Source organism: Aptenodytes forsteri, unplaced genomic scaffold (genome assembly GCF_000699145.1).
Source record: "Aptenodytes forsteri isolate BGI_AS27 unplaced genomic scaffold, ASM69914v1 Scaffold209, whole genome shotgun sequence".
Lineage (NCBI taxonomy): Eukaryota > Metazoa > Chordata > Aves > Sphenisciformes > Spheniscidae > Aptenodytes > Aptenodytes forsteri.
This window is the reverse complement of record NW_008795034.1, coordinates 4,438,043-4,451,729: the sequence shown is the minus strand read 5'-3', so window position 1 is coordinate 4,451,729 and position 13,687 is coordinate 4,438,043. Positions and strand designations below refer to the sequence as shown.

General features: G+C 47.9%; 1 protein-coding gene across 1 annotated transcript in view; it reads right to left on the bottom strand.

Annotated features, from left to right (window-relative positions):
• Positions 1-307: 307 nt before the first annotated feature.
• Positions 308-13,687, bottom strand: part of CAMKK1 (calcium/calmodulin dependent protein kinase kinase 1) — a 64,760-nt gene continuing 51,380 nt past the window's right edge. Inside the window, exons 12-15 of the mRNA XM_009276407.2 lie at positions 13,160-13,247; positions 10,362-10,490; positions 9,201-9,304; positions 308-380 (exon numbers count right to left, since the gene is read on the bottom strand). Of these exons, the coding sequence (XP_009274682.2) occupies positions 308-380; positions 9,201-9,304; positions 10,362-10,490; positions 13,160-13,247 (394 nt within the window). The remainder of the gene's footprint in view (positions 381-9,200; positions 9,305-10,361; positions 10,491-13,159; positions 13,248-13,687) is intronic.

Sequence of the window (13,687 nt, the reverse complement as noted above, 5' to 3'; positions counted from 1 at the left end):
GCAAGGCACACACGGAGGAACGCACGGACACCTCGCACGAGGAATGCAGCCGCCCACGAGGCCGAGCCAGCCCTCTGCCAGCTGCGCTGCCCGGGGACTCGCTCTTCTCCTTATTGCTGCTCTGTTCCTCCTTTCTGATTTTCTGGGTTGGTCCATTTTGTGGGGGTTTTTTTTTTGTGGTGGGTTTTTTTTTTTTTGCTTTGCAGGCCCCGGACTTGGCGATGAGGGCAGATGTGTGCTAGACAACACCACGATGGGTACGACAGCAGCAGCATGTGAGTGACCAGCCTGCAACAGCCAGGCAGCTTCAGGACGTAGCTTCATCTTCACACACATTGGGCAGCTCTGGGTCCCTGCCTCCTTCTCTGCTCCCTTGTTTTCTGCATGAATGGCAAGGAAATAAAGAGATGACAGGCATGTAGCAATGCAAGAAATAAAGCAGGGGGTGTTTTTTCCAAGAGGCAACCCAAGTCAACAACATCAATATTAAGAGGGAATAACAAAGAACCAGCCTGTTGTGCTGATACCTCATAAACAGCTCAGCAATATCCCAGCTCGATGCACTGCCATGCAACTTGTGCCTATACACTTGCTTGGTCTCTGCGGGCCAAAGACTAAGCTTTGCACTTCCCTGACTGCCCTTCTCCCAGCTGCAGCATCACGAGGAGGTATCTGGTTCTTGGAGAAAGTCTTGCAGACCAGCAGCAATGTTTCTGAGTTATCTAGTTTGTATTTGGGGAGTTCTGGTTTGCTTTTCTTTTAAAAAAAAAAAAACCAAAACAAAACAAACAGATTAAAGATCAGAGTGATGGCTTGATACCATAACTGCTTCTGCAAAGTTCCACTGTAAAAGGCAATAAAAACTGAATGCTTCTACCAGAACCCAGTTTTCCTTATGCAACAGCTGTTTGATTTCAGTTTCTGTGAGTTTGGTCCCCAAAATCACTCAGCGCATGAGAGCAGCAGTCCCTAAAACACAGCCAACGTAACTTACTTACATCGTACGTACACCACAACAGCTTCAAGCCTGTTTCCCCGCTCTTAATTTTCAGTGTCTTCCTATGTAGGAGGCTTGAGCTTTGCTGTGGTGGGATGGGACAGAGGTGGGACAGGACACCTTACCTCTGCCAGCAGGGAAGCAGGCTCAGAGCTGCTTAGGGCATCACTCTGAAGCATGAACAGAGACATTTAGGCTGATGGAGCATTTTGCTGGCTCAGGCTGGGGGCTTTTATGGGCTCTAAGCCAAGCCAGGGAGTCTGGCAAAACCTCAGCCATGCTGGCAGCCACATCAACCACAGGCCCAGTAGCACTGCTGGATGCTGTGTGGTGGGGTACACACTGCCACAGCTTCCCTGGGATGAGCCCATGGGCAGCCCAAGCCCTGCTGCCGGCTGATTTCACTCCAGCGCAGGCAGCATGCCTGTGCCACTGGCTCTGCTGGGGCAAAGCCAGCTCCAGCACCCCAGGGCATCCTTGAGGAGTAACACCTCCACCCAGCCCACCCATCCACAAGACAGCCCGTGACTAAAGTTTGACCAAAGCTGTCACTGCTCTAGCCTGAATAGAGAAAACGCGACACCTCCAGGTGCCATCCACATCACCCCAGAGCAGAGACCTATGGCAGGCCTATTCAGGAAGATGTGAAGATATCCACAGCGTAAAGGAGATGATGCTACCCCCAAGCAGCCGTGTGTCCCAGGGTGTCCAGCCTCGCTCATGCCAGCCTGGCCACAGGAGAATCAATCTGTGTGGACAAGCCAACTCAGCAGTGGAGAGTCAGTGCTGCTCCACGTGCCTGGAGCAGCGTTTGGGAAGTGTGGGTTTGAGGCTCCGGGGTTACTGTCTGGCTGGGAATGACACTGACAGTATGCATAGGGCTGTGCCAATTTTCAAAGAAACCAGAAACGATCGAAATCATGTTCCCTTCTTCCTCTGCTCCAGCAAAACCCTGCGATAAATCTGACCTTGAACCCATTTCCCTGGGGGGGGGAGGCTGAAGAACAGCCCCGTCTTCAGTGCCTGTCATCACCCTCTGTAAATGATTTATCACCCCGATCAGGAGCAGAGGCTCCTTTCTCCGGCACAGCACAGGCAGCTCCGCACAGCACAGCTCCCTGTCCGCAGCTGCCTGGTGCGTCCTGCCGAGCCTGCTCCGTGCCCGGGGTGCGTTCAACGCTCCCCTGCTGCCCCGAGCAGCTTCTGCCTCTCTGAATGCCTTGCGCCAGCACAGGAGGGGTGCAACAAAAAAAACCCAGGTTGCCCTGACAGCCGTGCACAGTGGTAAATATCAGCTAAACTCGGGTTGCACGTATGGCAGCCGAGATCAAGGTGCCAGCGCCTGCAGTCTGCACGGGAGCCAGGGCTCATGCTGTAAGGCCTGAGGCTGAACGTGAATCTCCGTTAAATAACTCTTTTTAAGGAATAAGACTGTATTTCTGCTACATTTTTTAAACCCCAAGCGAGCGAAGCCTGACCTGTGCAATTATCCAAGAGATCACATCGCTGTCAACTGCAGCAGCTGCAGGAAGATCACAGCCACTGAGTATTTACACCATGTTTCGTGCCCAGCAAAGAGCCTCAGAGCACTTCCCTCCGAAACACAGGCAGCACAGGACAGGGATGGAGTGGGACAACCTACAAAGAGCTGAGTCACAGTATATACACACAAACACACTCCTAGTAAGTGCTTAATTCCTCCACTGAGTCCCCATTTAATACCAATCATCTGCCCCCGTCTAGGCTGGTGATGTCCCCTTCCTCTCTGCTAAGGACATGGGCAAACTTTGGGGGCCAACTGACTGTGCCCGGGCTGCGCAGTCACTCCTGAAATACATCTTGAAAGAAAAAGGGCCATTCCTCACGAGGAGGTTCTTTATGAAAAATGTAGCAGCAGGCAGCAGAACCAGCTGTCACCGACAGCGCCACGTCAGTCCCCATCCTCCTCCGCCTGCCTTCTCCTAACTATTTTTGGAGAATCTCTGCAAGTCCTTCCTCACTCAGAGAGGGCGGCATCCTGGCTTGAGCTCATCCGTTCGTCTCGGAGCAGTAAACTAGGCCAGCCAGAGTCTCCAGAGCAGTGGAGCTGCTCCCAAAGGTATTTAGAGGCATGTGGCTGTTTCCTGGTCTCTCACCACAGAACTCCCCAGGCCTGGGTGGAGACTGTGTCCTGCCTAAGCACTAAGATCCCGAGACTTCACCCTGAGATGTTTGTAAGCAGTTTGTCACGGCTTGCATCGAATGTTATTTTGTTATTTAACAGAATTAATTGGACCGACTGCTTCCTAGAAGGGTCTGTGCTACTGGTTGGACAAATGACTGTGTTTTAATGAAGTCCTGGCTGAGGTGGGGTGGGTGGTCACACAGAGCAGGCAATTTTGGCCAGCCCAGAGCCCTCTCAGCATGGCATCAGAGGCAGAAGCGCAGGGGAGCAGTGGAGCAGCTGGAGCAGAGATGGCTCCGGCTCTATTTCTTTTGCATAACCACTAAATATTAAACCTGAGCCCAAATTACAAAGTTCAGCCTTTCCCAAATTCTGTAGCTATTCCCTCCACAAACTGAGGAGCAGTTCCTGCTAAAACCCAACTGGCTTTTTTTACCCCTCCCTCCCCAAAGAAGGTTGAAACAACAAAAAACCACAAATAATAATAATAATAAAAAAGGATACATAAACATTAGTGTCACACACAGAATTACTGCAGTAAATTCCTCCTACAGGAAGAAAGGATGGAGCTGAATGCTCTCACTACCACACAAATCACGCAGACTGAGGACACACATTTCTAGAGCACCCAGGGGTAACACCAACACTGAATTACCTTAAAGATGGATGCAAATATACAGATGTGTTTAAGAGGAATCTGTCCCTGAGAGCAAAATAATGAGACAAAGGAAGAAAGTGATCATGAAGATGATGGCAGCAGGCAAAGGAGCTTGTATTTCTGTACCTAACAGGCCTAGCCAGTGAAATGGAGGATGGAGCATCAGTCACATTTACTTGCAGCTCGAAGGACAGATGAGGACAGGCCCTGATAGCACTGGTACAAACCCACTCCAGCCCCTACTGCTGCCGAAAACTCCAGGTTGCTTCCAACACACTGCTGATGTCCAGCTGTGCTGTCCTGGGTCCATGTAATTTGGCATCTCTGCGGGGGTTTTGTGTCCTATCACGGTCATGGCATCACCACCATGTGCAATGAGGCGTGCAGCAGCTGAGCTCAGCGTGGGCAGAGCCACACAAGCATGGGGCCACTCACCGGAGGGTCAGGCTGATGGTGGGTCTTTGCCAGAGGAAAATCCTGTGCCACAGTGGGTGCCTTGGTCCTTAGGAGGACTACAAGGATACCTACCTACACTGTGAGGCATGGCTCTTCCCGCGAGACACGCAGTTCTCTTCGCAGTGAAAATTGATATGGCTTTTGGTTGGGTTTGACTCTGTTCTGGTAGCACCTATGTGTTACCAACCCAAAATCTTCCTGGGACTGGAGAGACAGACACCGAGCACTAGCAGAGACCAAGGAAGCATCTTTAGTGGCAAATTTAAACCCAACCTGCAGCCGTTCCCTTGTCAAAGACGATGCTGTAAACCTGGCTGCCCTAGGGGGATCTCTGCAGCCTATTTTTGAGCAGCCCTATGGCACCGAGTCCTGGGACTTTCTTAGCACAAAGCCCCCATGAGGCAGGTACCTCTGGGCTGCTTTGGGAGAAGCTGTTTCTGCTTGGAGACCCGGGTCAGCCACTTTTTTTACCTCTCTCTCCTCCCTGGCTTCCTCGTGCCTACCCTACATGGACAGTATGGCCCTAAGGGCAGTGATGGCTCTTTTGCTCTCTTTTTGGGAAGGCTGGAAGCAGGGTAGGCTTTCTAAATACAGACTGATCCCCCATACGGGAGCTGACAACCACATTTCATCAATAGTAATAGCAGCCATAATGGGAAAGTAAATTGGGTCTGTCAAAACACAGCAATTAATTTGATAGGTAGTAGTTGCAATAAATGAGAGTAATAAAATGTGGTGAAGCCAGTGCTGACTCAATTAGGAGAAATCTGGAGCAGGCAGAAGAAATGTAGCAAACACTGCTAACAGAAACCCAGAACTAAGCTGTGAACGCTTGACAGCTGGGTTTAAAAAAATACTCTGCAACTGGAAAAATTAGAAATGATCAGTTGCTTCTGCAGCCACCATTAATGACAGGCTTGAACCTGGCCATGGTCTGCAGGATCTGCAAGGCTTGATGAATCACTGCATCTTCTGGGAGATCCGGTGCCGTAAGGCAGGATCTGGTGCTCCCGGACACCCGGCCCTGGCTACCGCACAGCTGACAGGATAAAGTCACAGCCAGCAGCACTCACACCCGGCTTCTAGGTGTACAGAGGTGCTCTTGTGGGAAAGGCAGCCGTTGCAAAACAAGAATTGCTAAGCAGAGGGATCTTTGTTTTAGTTCCCTTCTATCTGGAGAATGTGCGTGCCATTTTAACAGCTGCCTTTTTAACTTTTCAGTGCTATTAAGCAAAGCAATAAACAACACCCAGGAGAGGATTTGCTTCTTCCAGGTCTAAGGAGTGCTAAAAAAGCCCTCTCTCCTCCCAGTACTAATTTAAGAACTATTTCAAATCACTGGTGTCTTAATGGTGTCCTCTAAAGGAACAAAGGCTGCGGCAAACATGAAAGGCCTCCTGCTATCGCAAAGACTTCTGCACATGCAGTTTCTGCACAAAGCATTTCCAAGAAGAGCCCAGCACATTGCGTATAGGTTATCAGGGAGAAAAGGCTGCGGCAAACATGAAAGGCCTCCTGCTATCGCAAAGACTTCTGCACATGCAGTTTCTGCACAAAGCATTTCCAAGAAGAGCCCAGCACATTGCGTATAGGTTATGCAGGGAGAAATTAAAAAAAAAGATTCAACCACATGATTTAGTTTCCTCCTCTCCAAATCCCAAAGAGTGAGCTTAAAGGACAGATCCATTTTAAGAACCATCAATTAGGCATCAAATACCAGAAAGCAGACTCAGCTGTCAGAGGATTTCCTACCAAATATATACTTAGTATGGGCACAGATGTAAGATGCTTGAAGCAGCAGTGAGTGGGGCTCTGGCAATTTCACATGCAGCCTAATTAAATAAATTGAATGTGAACCTGGAGTTTTCTAATTGCTTTTCTTTTTTCTTATATAGGTACAAAATAACTTGTGTTTCTATAACTAGAAGGAGATGCAATATTACAAAAGCCGATTTATCTTTCTCTAAAGACACTGCCACTGGGGAGGAGAAGCTCTGTGGTGGAGAGCTTGGGAACGTGTGGCTCATTTTTCTCTCAGCTCCTTGTGGGCAACCACAGGGCAGCGTGGCCAGAGAGCAGCGATGGCTGCAGGCGCTACCCTTCTGGCAAGTCCCACTTTTGGGGTCCCCTGTCCAGCTACGGGGGTGGAAATGGTGCCTGACATGCAGGAACCCTGCAGAGCCTTTATACCACAACAATATTATCTGCTCCTGCTAGGTCCTAGAAATTTATAGTAATCCAGACTCACTCAAAACTTATTTTAACTAACACAGTGCTATTCATAACATTTGCACTGATGTTATATTTTATATGTGTATTAAGGGTGGTTTTACTACAGAACAACCAGCTATGAATTAAGAACTGGATGGGCTTAGTGTCTAGCTCTGTTTGCCCCTGTGGAAGTAACACTGTAACCAAGAGATAACTCACTGAACAATGAACATTCCCATTTAGACTCAGCTCACTTAAAATCAATGTCATTAAATTCAACAAACCTATTTAAATTCAAAGCAATTTTCATTAGATTCAACCAGTATAGCATTTTTCAAAGTTTGAAATAATAATCCACATACCTTAAAAAAAAAAACATCCCTGCTGTAGTGTTTAGTACATGACACTCTTGTTGAAGAGACCTAGCCAATGTCTGTCTTTTAAACAGAAAGGTTTCGAGATGGGTTCTCAACGCTCCAGTTGTGCATAAATTAAGGATAAATTAGGGTAAAGTCAATTGTTACTGCCAAAAATTGGCACTAATGGCATGAGATTAAGAAATTAAGTGCAGAAATTAGCGCAGTGGGGAACTGGCACATTCAAAGACCATTCACATTCTTTTTAGACATCTCTAAGCCCTTACACTGCTGGGCAGAGGCCAGCCCAGCATGGCTGCAGCTCCATCCCTGACCTGACATGTTCTTGTAAGCCAAGAGCACTGGACACAGCAGCACAACAGTGGAAATTATACACAGTTTTCAAAAACCTTTTAGTATAGTCCCGTACAAGAGGCCTGAATGCAAACATGGGGCTCTAATGAGTACAGACAGAGAAAGATGCTGGTTTTGTATAAGCTGAGAAGAATTTGACTAGCAACTTTAGAAAGGAGACAAATAGAAGTAAAAATGGAGGCTTACAGCTCGTCTTGAAGGCCTAAAAAGATTTTAAAAAGGATTAGACATTGATAATGTGGCTAATCGGAAACTTCACAGCCACATCAGATCAAATGAACTTTACTTATTCTGAAGAGATAATAAAGCACCTGGCTCTAGGCAAGAACCAGCCACAGCATCAGGGTCAAGAAGTTTTCCCACCAGCTGGTTAGTTAGTGGCATGGGCTTTCAAGCATCTCAAATGAAGGTAGAAGGAAACAGATCCCTTCTGGAAACAGGCTCAAGTACTAGAACAGCAGACCACCTCGAAATATCAATTCAGGCAGAGCTTGAAAAGAAGAAATCCTGCCTTGCTCTGAATTAGCTGTCCTGGACAGTGGGAAGCATACAATACATTTTTCTTCAAGTTTAGTAAAAGTTCTCCCATCTCAGAACAATGCAATGCAGTGACCAGGAATGATAGTGAAGATATGGGCAGGGATGTGTGTCAAATTAGCAATAACTAATTTGGAAGGCAATGAGCCAAGGGAAACAAATGAGGACAAATCCCTTGGGCTAAGCTGGCAAAGGAGCCGTGACTGCCATGCTCTTCAGATATGTCCCCACAGCAGCGCTCAGTTTATGGGGTGTTTAACTGTTAAACTTCTGTCTAATATTAACTGGTCCTGGACTCAAAGGCAAAGCCTTTACTGAAGTCTCCAATACACAGTTGGGCCCTAAAGCATCATCATCCTTAATCAAGTTGAGCCCTTAAATCCCCACACACCTGTGAGAGACTCCTCTATTTGCATTGTCAAAGGTGCAGCGAGACTCTTAGTACACCCTCGTGGGAGTCTGCTAGGCATGGTACTGGGATTTTGGGTGGAAAAGGATCATTCTAGGACAACACAGCTTTGTTGTGAACTGCAGCCTTACAGATTTTGCAGGGTGAGAACACGAAAATAATTGTCCCAGGTCAGGCTAATGGTCCATCTATTACTTACTGGACTGATGGCCTAGAATCCTGGCTCTGAAAGGGATCAGTAACCAACATGAAGGAGAAAGAGTAAGAGCCAAGTAAAGGACAGACAAATCCTTCCCACCCTCCGTCCCCCAAATATCCAAGACTATCGTGTTTAAAAAATTTTGATGAATCTAATAGTAATTAATTTGTCTACGCCCTTTTTAATCCCAATATAGCCATTTATATCCAGCCTCCAAAATATTCCATTGCAATGTGTTCTACCATTTCACAGCTGGGTGTGTGAAAAAAATACTGTATGTTTTCTCAAATGAAAGAGCAATGTCAGTGTTCTCCACTGTCTGTCCATGTGTCTCCATGGTGTCTCCGCCCAGACTTGGGCCCCAGACCACAGACAAACCACATCATCTCATTTCCAGCTTATAGAACATGAAAACTGCACATCTGGTGCCTTTTCTGTTGCCCATAAAAAGGAGAGAAGAATTAAACCCTCCAATACATATCTAGACTAGACTCTAATTAAACTTGTTTTAGTTCACCAATCTCTAATGGATATTTGATCACAGCGTATTATAAACTAACAGGTTAAAAACCAGACCCAAGTTTAGCACCGTACATGTGTTTAGGCCAAACCCATCTTACAGAAAGAACTGCATCTATAAAAAGAGTACTTAGGCTGCTTTACTGCATTGTATTTTAACCCTAGAGGACTTGAGGTGATTTTAGCCTCAGTATTTGATTTAGAAGGGAGTTTTGTCCTTAAATGCTACGGAAAAGATTTGCAAACTGCTTCCTTCATCCTCCCCGCACACCTTTACTCTGCACGTGCAGCAGAGCCAGGTAAAGCTGTATATACGTACATCAGTAAGTTCCCTGGAGCAGACATGGACCTCTCCTCCCGCCTGGTCTGAACCTCGAACGGATTTCCAAAGGAGCGTTTTCTTAGCATGGCCTTCACTAGGATCTTTGAGGAAGGAAAACAGACCAGTGAGAACAGCAGGACTGACACATCACCCCCTTGAAGCTAGTTCAAAGGAGTCTAACAACAGCTTCTTTAATAATTCAACAGACATTTAAGAGAATTACAGCTAGAGCATGAACTAGAGAAACCCACAGAACAGCTATGTGTGTTCCAGGCAGTGTCAAGGCCACTCCCTGGGGCAGTGAGCTCAGACCCCTGGATGCAGACCAGTGCTGGCAAGAGGTGAAGTAGAGGCTGCTGACCGCTGCCTGCCACTCATGGTGGTCCAAGGCCATGAGAAAGAGGCACCAGAGCTCTCCTGGGCCATCCTCCCAGGCAGGCACTGTGCAGAGAGTGCTGCCAGCTCCTGCGGGTTCAAAGGCAAAGGTCCTGCTGTCAAGGGGAAAAGATGGTTTTCACTCCCCCAGCTGGCTGTTGGGGCAAGTGTCTATATTAACATCACACCACAAGAGATTTGAAAACAGGTCCTCGTGCTCAGCACCCCTCTCCCCAGTACAAGGAACCCCCAAAGGCACCTGCATCATAGTAATCGCCTAGAGCAGACCTCCAGCTGGCTACACACAAACTGCCGAGAGAGCCCTGAACACCCACTTGTGGTCACCCAAGGCTGGCAGGCAAGTGCCAGCTATATATTCCACTAGCACATGTCCTCTCCCTGCTTCTCTGGCCAGGTCACCTTCAGGTTTGGAGCCTTCATTTTGAGGATCCAAATGAGGTGTCTTGCAACCTCTAGATTAATGAAGCAAAACACACTTGGGATGCTTCTGGTGTTCCGGGATGTCTGATGCCAGACACCTTGAGGGTGCGACCCTACAGCTCTTATGAGAGCAGCCTGACAGATATAAACAGGACTCAGGCCGTGCAGAGTCAGGCTGCTGCAGTACTCAGACACAGAAAGTTCACACTGGGTTGAAAGGCCAAGTTTCTCATGCCAGGAGCATACGTGTGCCCTCTCCAAACCTCCTTCACCCGTTGAGAGCTTCAGCAAAGTATCATGCTCTTGACCCATGTGGAGGATGTGGTTGTGGTTTATACATACCACAGCTGGCAAACTCGGGATAGTCTTCACCGAGTTCTTCACCTCCTCCTCTGTCACCTCCACCACAGTACAGTGCTCTTCCTCCAGCGGCAGGGGCACCTTGCCGCCCTTGGTTAGCCACGGATGCACCTGCGTGGGGAGGAACACAGAGACAGCTGTAGGTCTCCCTTCTACAGCAGAGCACAATGATGTTGGTGACAAGAGGGAAATGGGGGCACAGGACTGATGATGGGGGTAAGCTGCCTGTCGTCGATGCTCCATCTTCTACTTACACCGATGTGGCTCAGGCAGCTCCCTTGGAAAATCGCTGCGATCTGGTGCCTGGCCAGATGGCATCCCCTAATGCCCAGTGCTGTCGCACGCACTGCCACCGACTGGCATCTTGGAAGAACCTGGCACCCTCTGAATCAAGCTTGAAACACTTTGAAAATCTGAGTTATCCAGAGCCTTTTAATCTTTTTCTCTCATATGCACACACTTCATCTAGGGTTACACATGCTCGCTACCTGGGAGAATCAAGATCATTTACGCATCTGCACAAAAAAGGGTTTAGGTGCTTAAAATGGAGTACTTGGGTCTGAACACTGAGGACTGGTGCTACTGCAATGGCCTCCTGCCTACATAAATAGCAAAATAACACACTTTGCCACCTGGACACCATGTAAACCTCTACACACCCACACAAAGGAGAAAGGAGGCAGTTTCCCACCATCCTTCCCTGTTGCTGCCATGCTGCTATGGAAGGGAGCTGACGGCAGGAGAGGGCGAGGCTCTCTGCTACCCATATCCAGGGCTGGGTGTTTTGCCTGTCAGGGAGAGCATCCTCCAGTGTTGGTGCTAGAAAGGCCTTCCTAACCCTCCAGGACGAGCAGTTGAATTAGGATGGATGCTTACTGCCTACTGCCATTCCAATGAGTTGGATGCAGGTGTCTAGAGTGTTCTGCAAGGCCTTAGTGATGAGCTGCTTTACGGCACTTAAGTTGCGTTTTCCAAAGATCATTAATTGTGCTTACAGTAACTCTTTTCAAAGGCACATCACCACGTCCAGCCTTAAGTGAAACCAGTGCACTAAACCCTACGGTCTACGTGGGGCTTGTGAACATTTCAGCTAGGGAGAGGACTGCCTAGTCATATGTTCAACGTTCCTCATACAAAATTATTTGCTTGATTTATTTTCATGGTGAACAGCAATTCCAAACCCAGTTGGCAGAGCGGTTAAGATATTTGTCCAGCCTAACCCCCTTTTATAATTTTACTGCCTCCTTCCAGCTTTTGCCATGTTTATCTTCAATGTTGACATCAAAGATTTATCAACTATAAATGATCACGTATGAGAAGCAGCATGGAGCTAATGCTTGCCAGCACAAGAATGTTTGCAGCCACATCAGGATTTTATCTTACAAGTAAGGAACATGAAAGAGGAAGAGGAGGGGAGTGTGAAAACAGGGGAAAACAAAATGGAAGGAACCCAGGGAGGAGGAGAAGGAGGCCCGGAACATCCACTTAGAAACATCTGACTATGCAAGAAGCCAAGGCTGGAGCCCCGATGCCACGCAGCCAGCTGTATGCTACTTCAGAGCAAAGAAGCTCCTTGGGATTAGTCTGTGAATGCAAATACGGAGAGAATGTGTCATCTCCTTGTCTGGATTGCATCAGCTGCACACATCGGGCTCTTCTGTACTCTCTGGGTTGGATTCCTCTGGCCAGGGCCTTCAGTGATGGCAATCACTCTACAGCCACCTCTGCCAAGAAGCTGCTTGGCCATCATCTTTCTTGGGAGAACAACAGAAGAAAGCTGCCCTTTTTCTATTGCCTCTCATGGTATGGCTTCCTTGGTTGAGAACATGAGAAAAGCAGTGCTCAAGCAGCCTGGCGCAAGAGACACATGCTCTTTCAGCTTCAAACACAAGTCCTCAAGCACATCAAGCATCTTCAGTGCACGGCCAGGGATAAGATCCAGCACCCTGCTCTGCTCTTCTCCCCAGGGTTCTTACAGGGCTCAGATTTCCACATGAAGTGCCTGCAAGAGCTGCCAAGCGAAATCACTTAATACAGCTCCAAAGCACTTCCCACCATCACCGGCTGTGGCCTCCTGGGCATGGAGGGAAGCAACATCACATTTCTTCTTGGATTTCAACCTTCCTACTGTCAGCTTCGGTGGCAAATGTGCTGGTGTTGGCCCGAGACAAAGCGAAGAAGAGTTCTGTGCCCTGTAGAGGATGCTGATGGATCTCTGTGGAAATCTTGAGAGCCCCCAGCAGGTCCAAGTCCTCGGTGGGGGGTAATAGGAGGACAGAAAGCCCATGCAAAACCAGAACAAAGCCAAGCCTTGTGAAGCATTGTGCTCTACCAGTCCTAGTCACTCCCTGCGTTAATAAGCATCCCCCAAGTAAAGATGATAGAAACAAATGTGCTGCCTTGAGGCCGTTGACCATGCAAGCACCAGAGGAACGCGCTTCCAGCCCCTGTAACACAGGTCCAACACTGACAGCACAGGCTCTGCAGCTAGCAGCCCCCATGACAATGTCGATTCTCCTGGGGATTTGCTGAGGATCAGCCAGCTTTTGAGTAATTTTAATTTAAATAAGTAAACAAGAAAGCTTTTGTCAATATTCACCAACAAGCAGCAGTGACAGAGCTGTTACATGCTGCAAAATGAGCACTCCCCCTTTCCGAGGCAGCGTGCCAGAGAAAGCTCACAAAACAAACACTGGGAACAGCTCTGCCTCATTAGAAGGTACCAAAGGAACAACAAAATCAACTGAGATAAAAGACTATAATATCAACGTCCAATTTACCTTAATTTCAGGGACTGTTATCCTTGTTTCTGGATTTTTATCAAGCATGCGTAGGATCAGTTCCTTGAGCTCTTCACTTATCTGTGCTCTGAGTAAAGAAAATAGCAGTATACAGTTAACAGGGGAATTATAAGTGCTCAAGGCATGCACAGTCCTTACTGCAGTTACTCGGTAGAGAATCTGCTCCGCTCAGAAGGTATTTTCTCTGCAAACCTGGCTTAAGAAAGGAAGGTCTAACTGGCTTGGTTCCTTCTCAAGCATCACGGTCACTGCTACGGGGTTTGGTTTTCCTGTTCGGCCCACTAACACAGCTGCACGCTCTCAAATGCAGCACAAGCAATCAGGTGAATGGATCTAAGGACATTTTTAAAGACAACGCATTATAGGAGAATTTCAGAGGACAGTTTCTGGGACAATAAAGTGTTATTGAGAGCAGAACTGGCGCTGGGCTCTATGATACAAGAAGGGCACAACTTGATTCGCTGAACCTGCACCGTGAGCAATCGTGTGCTGGATGAAACATTCCCA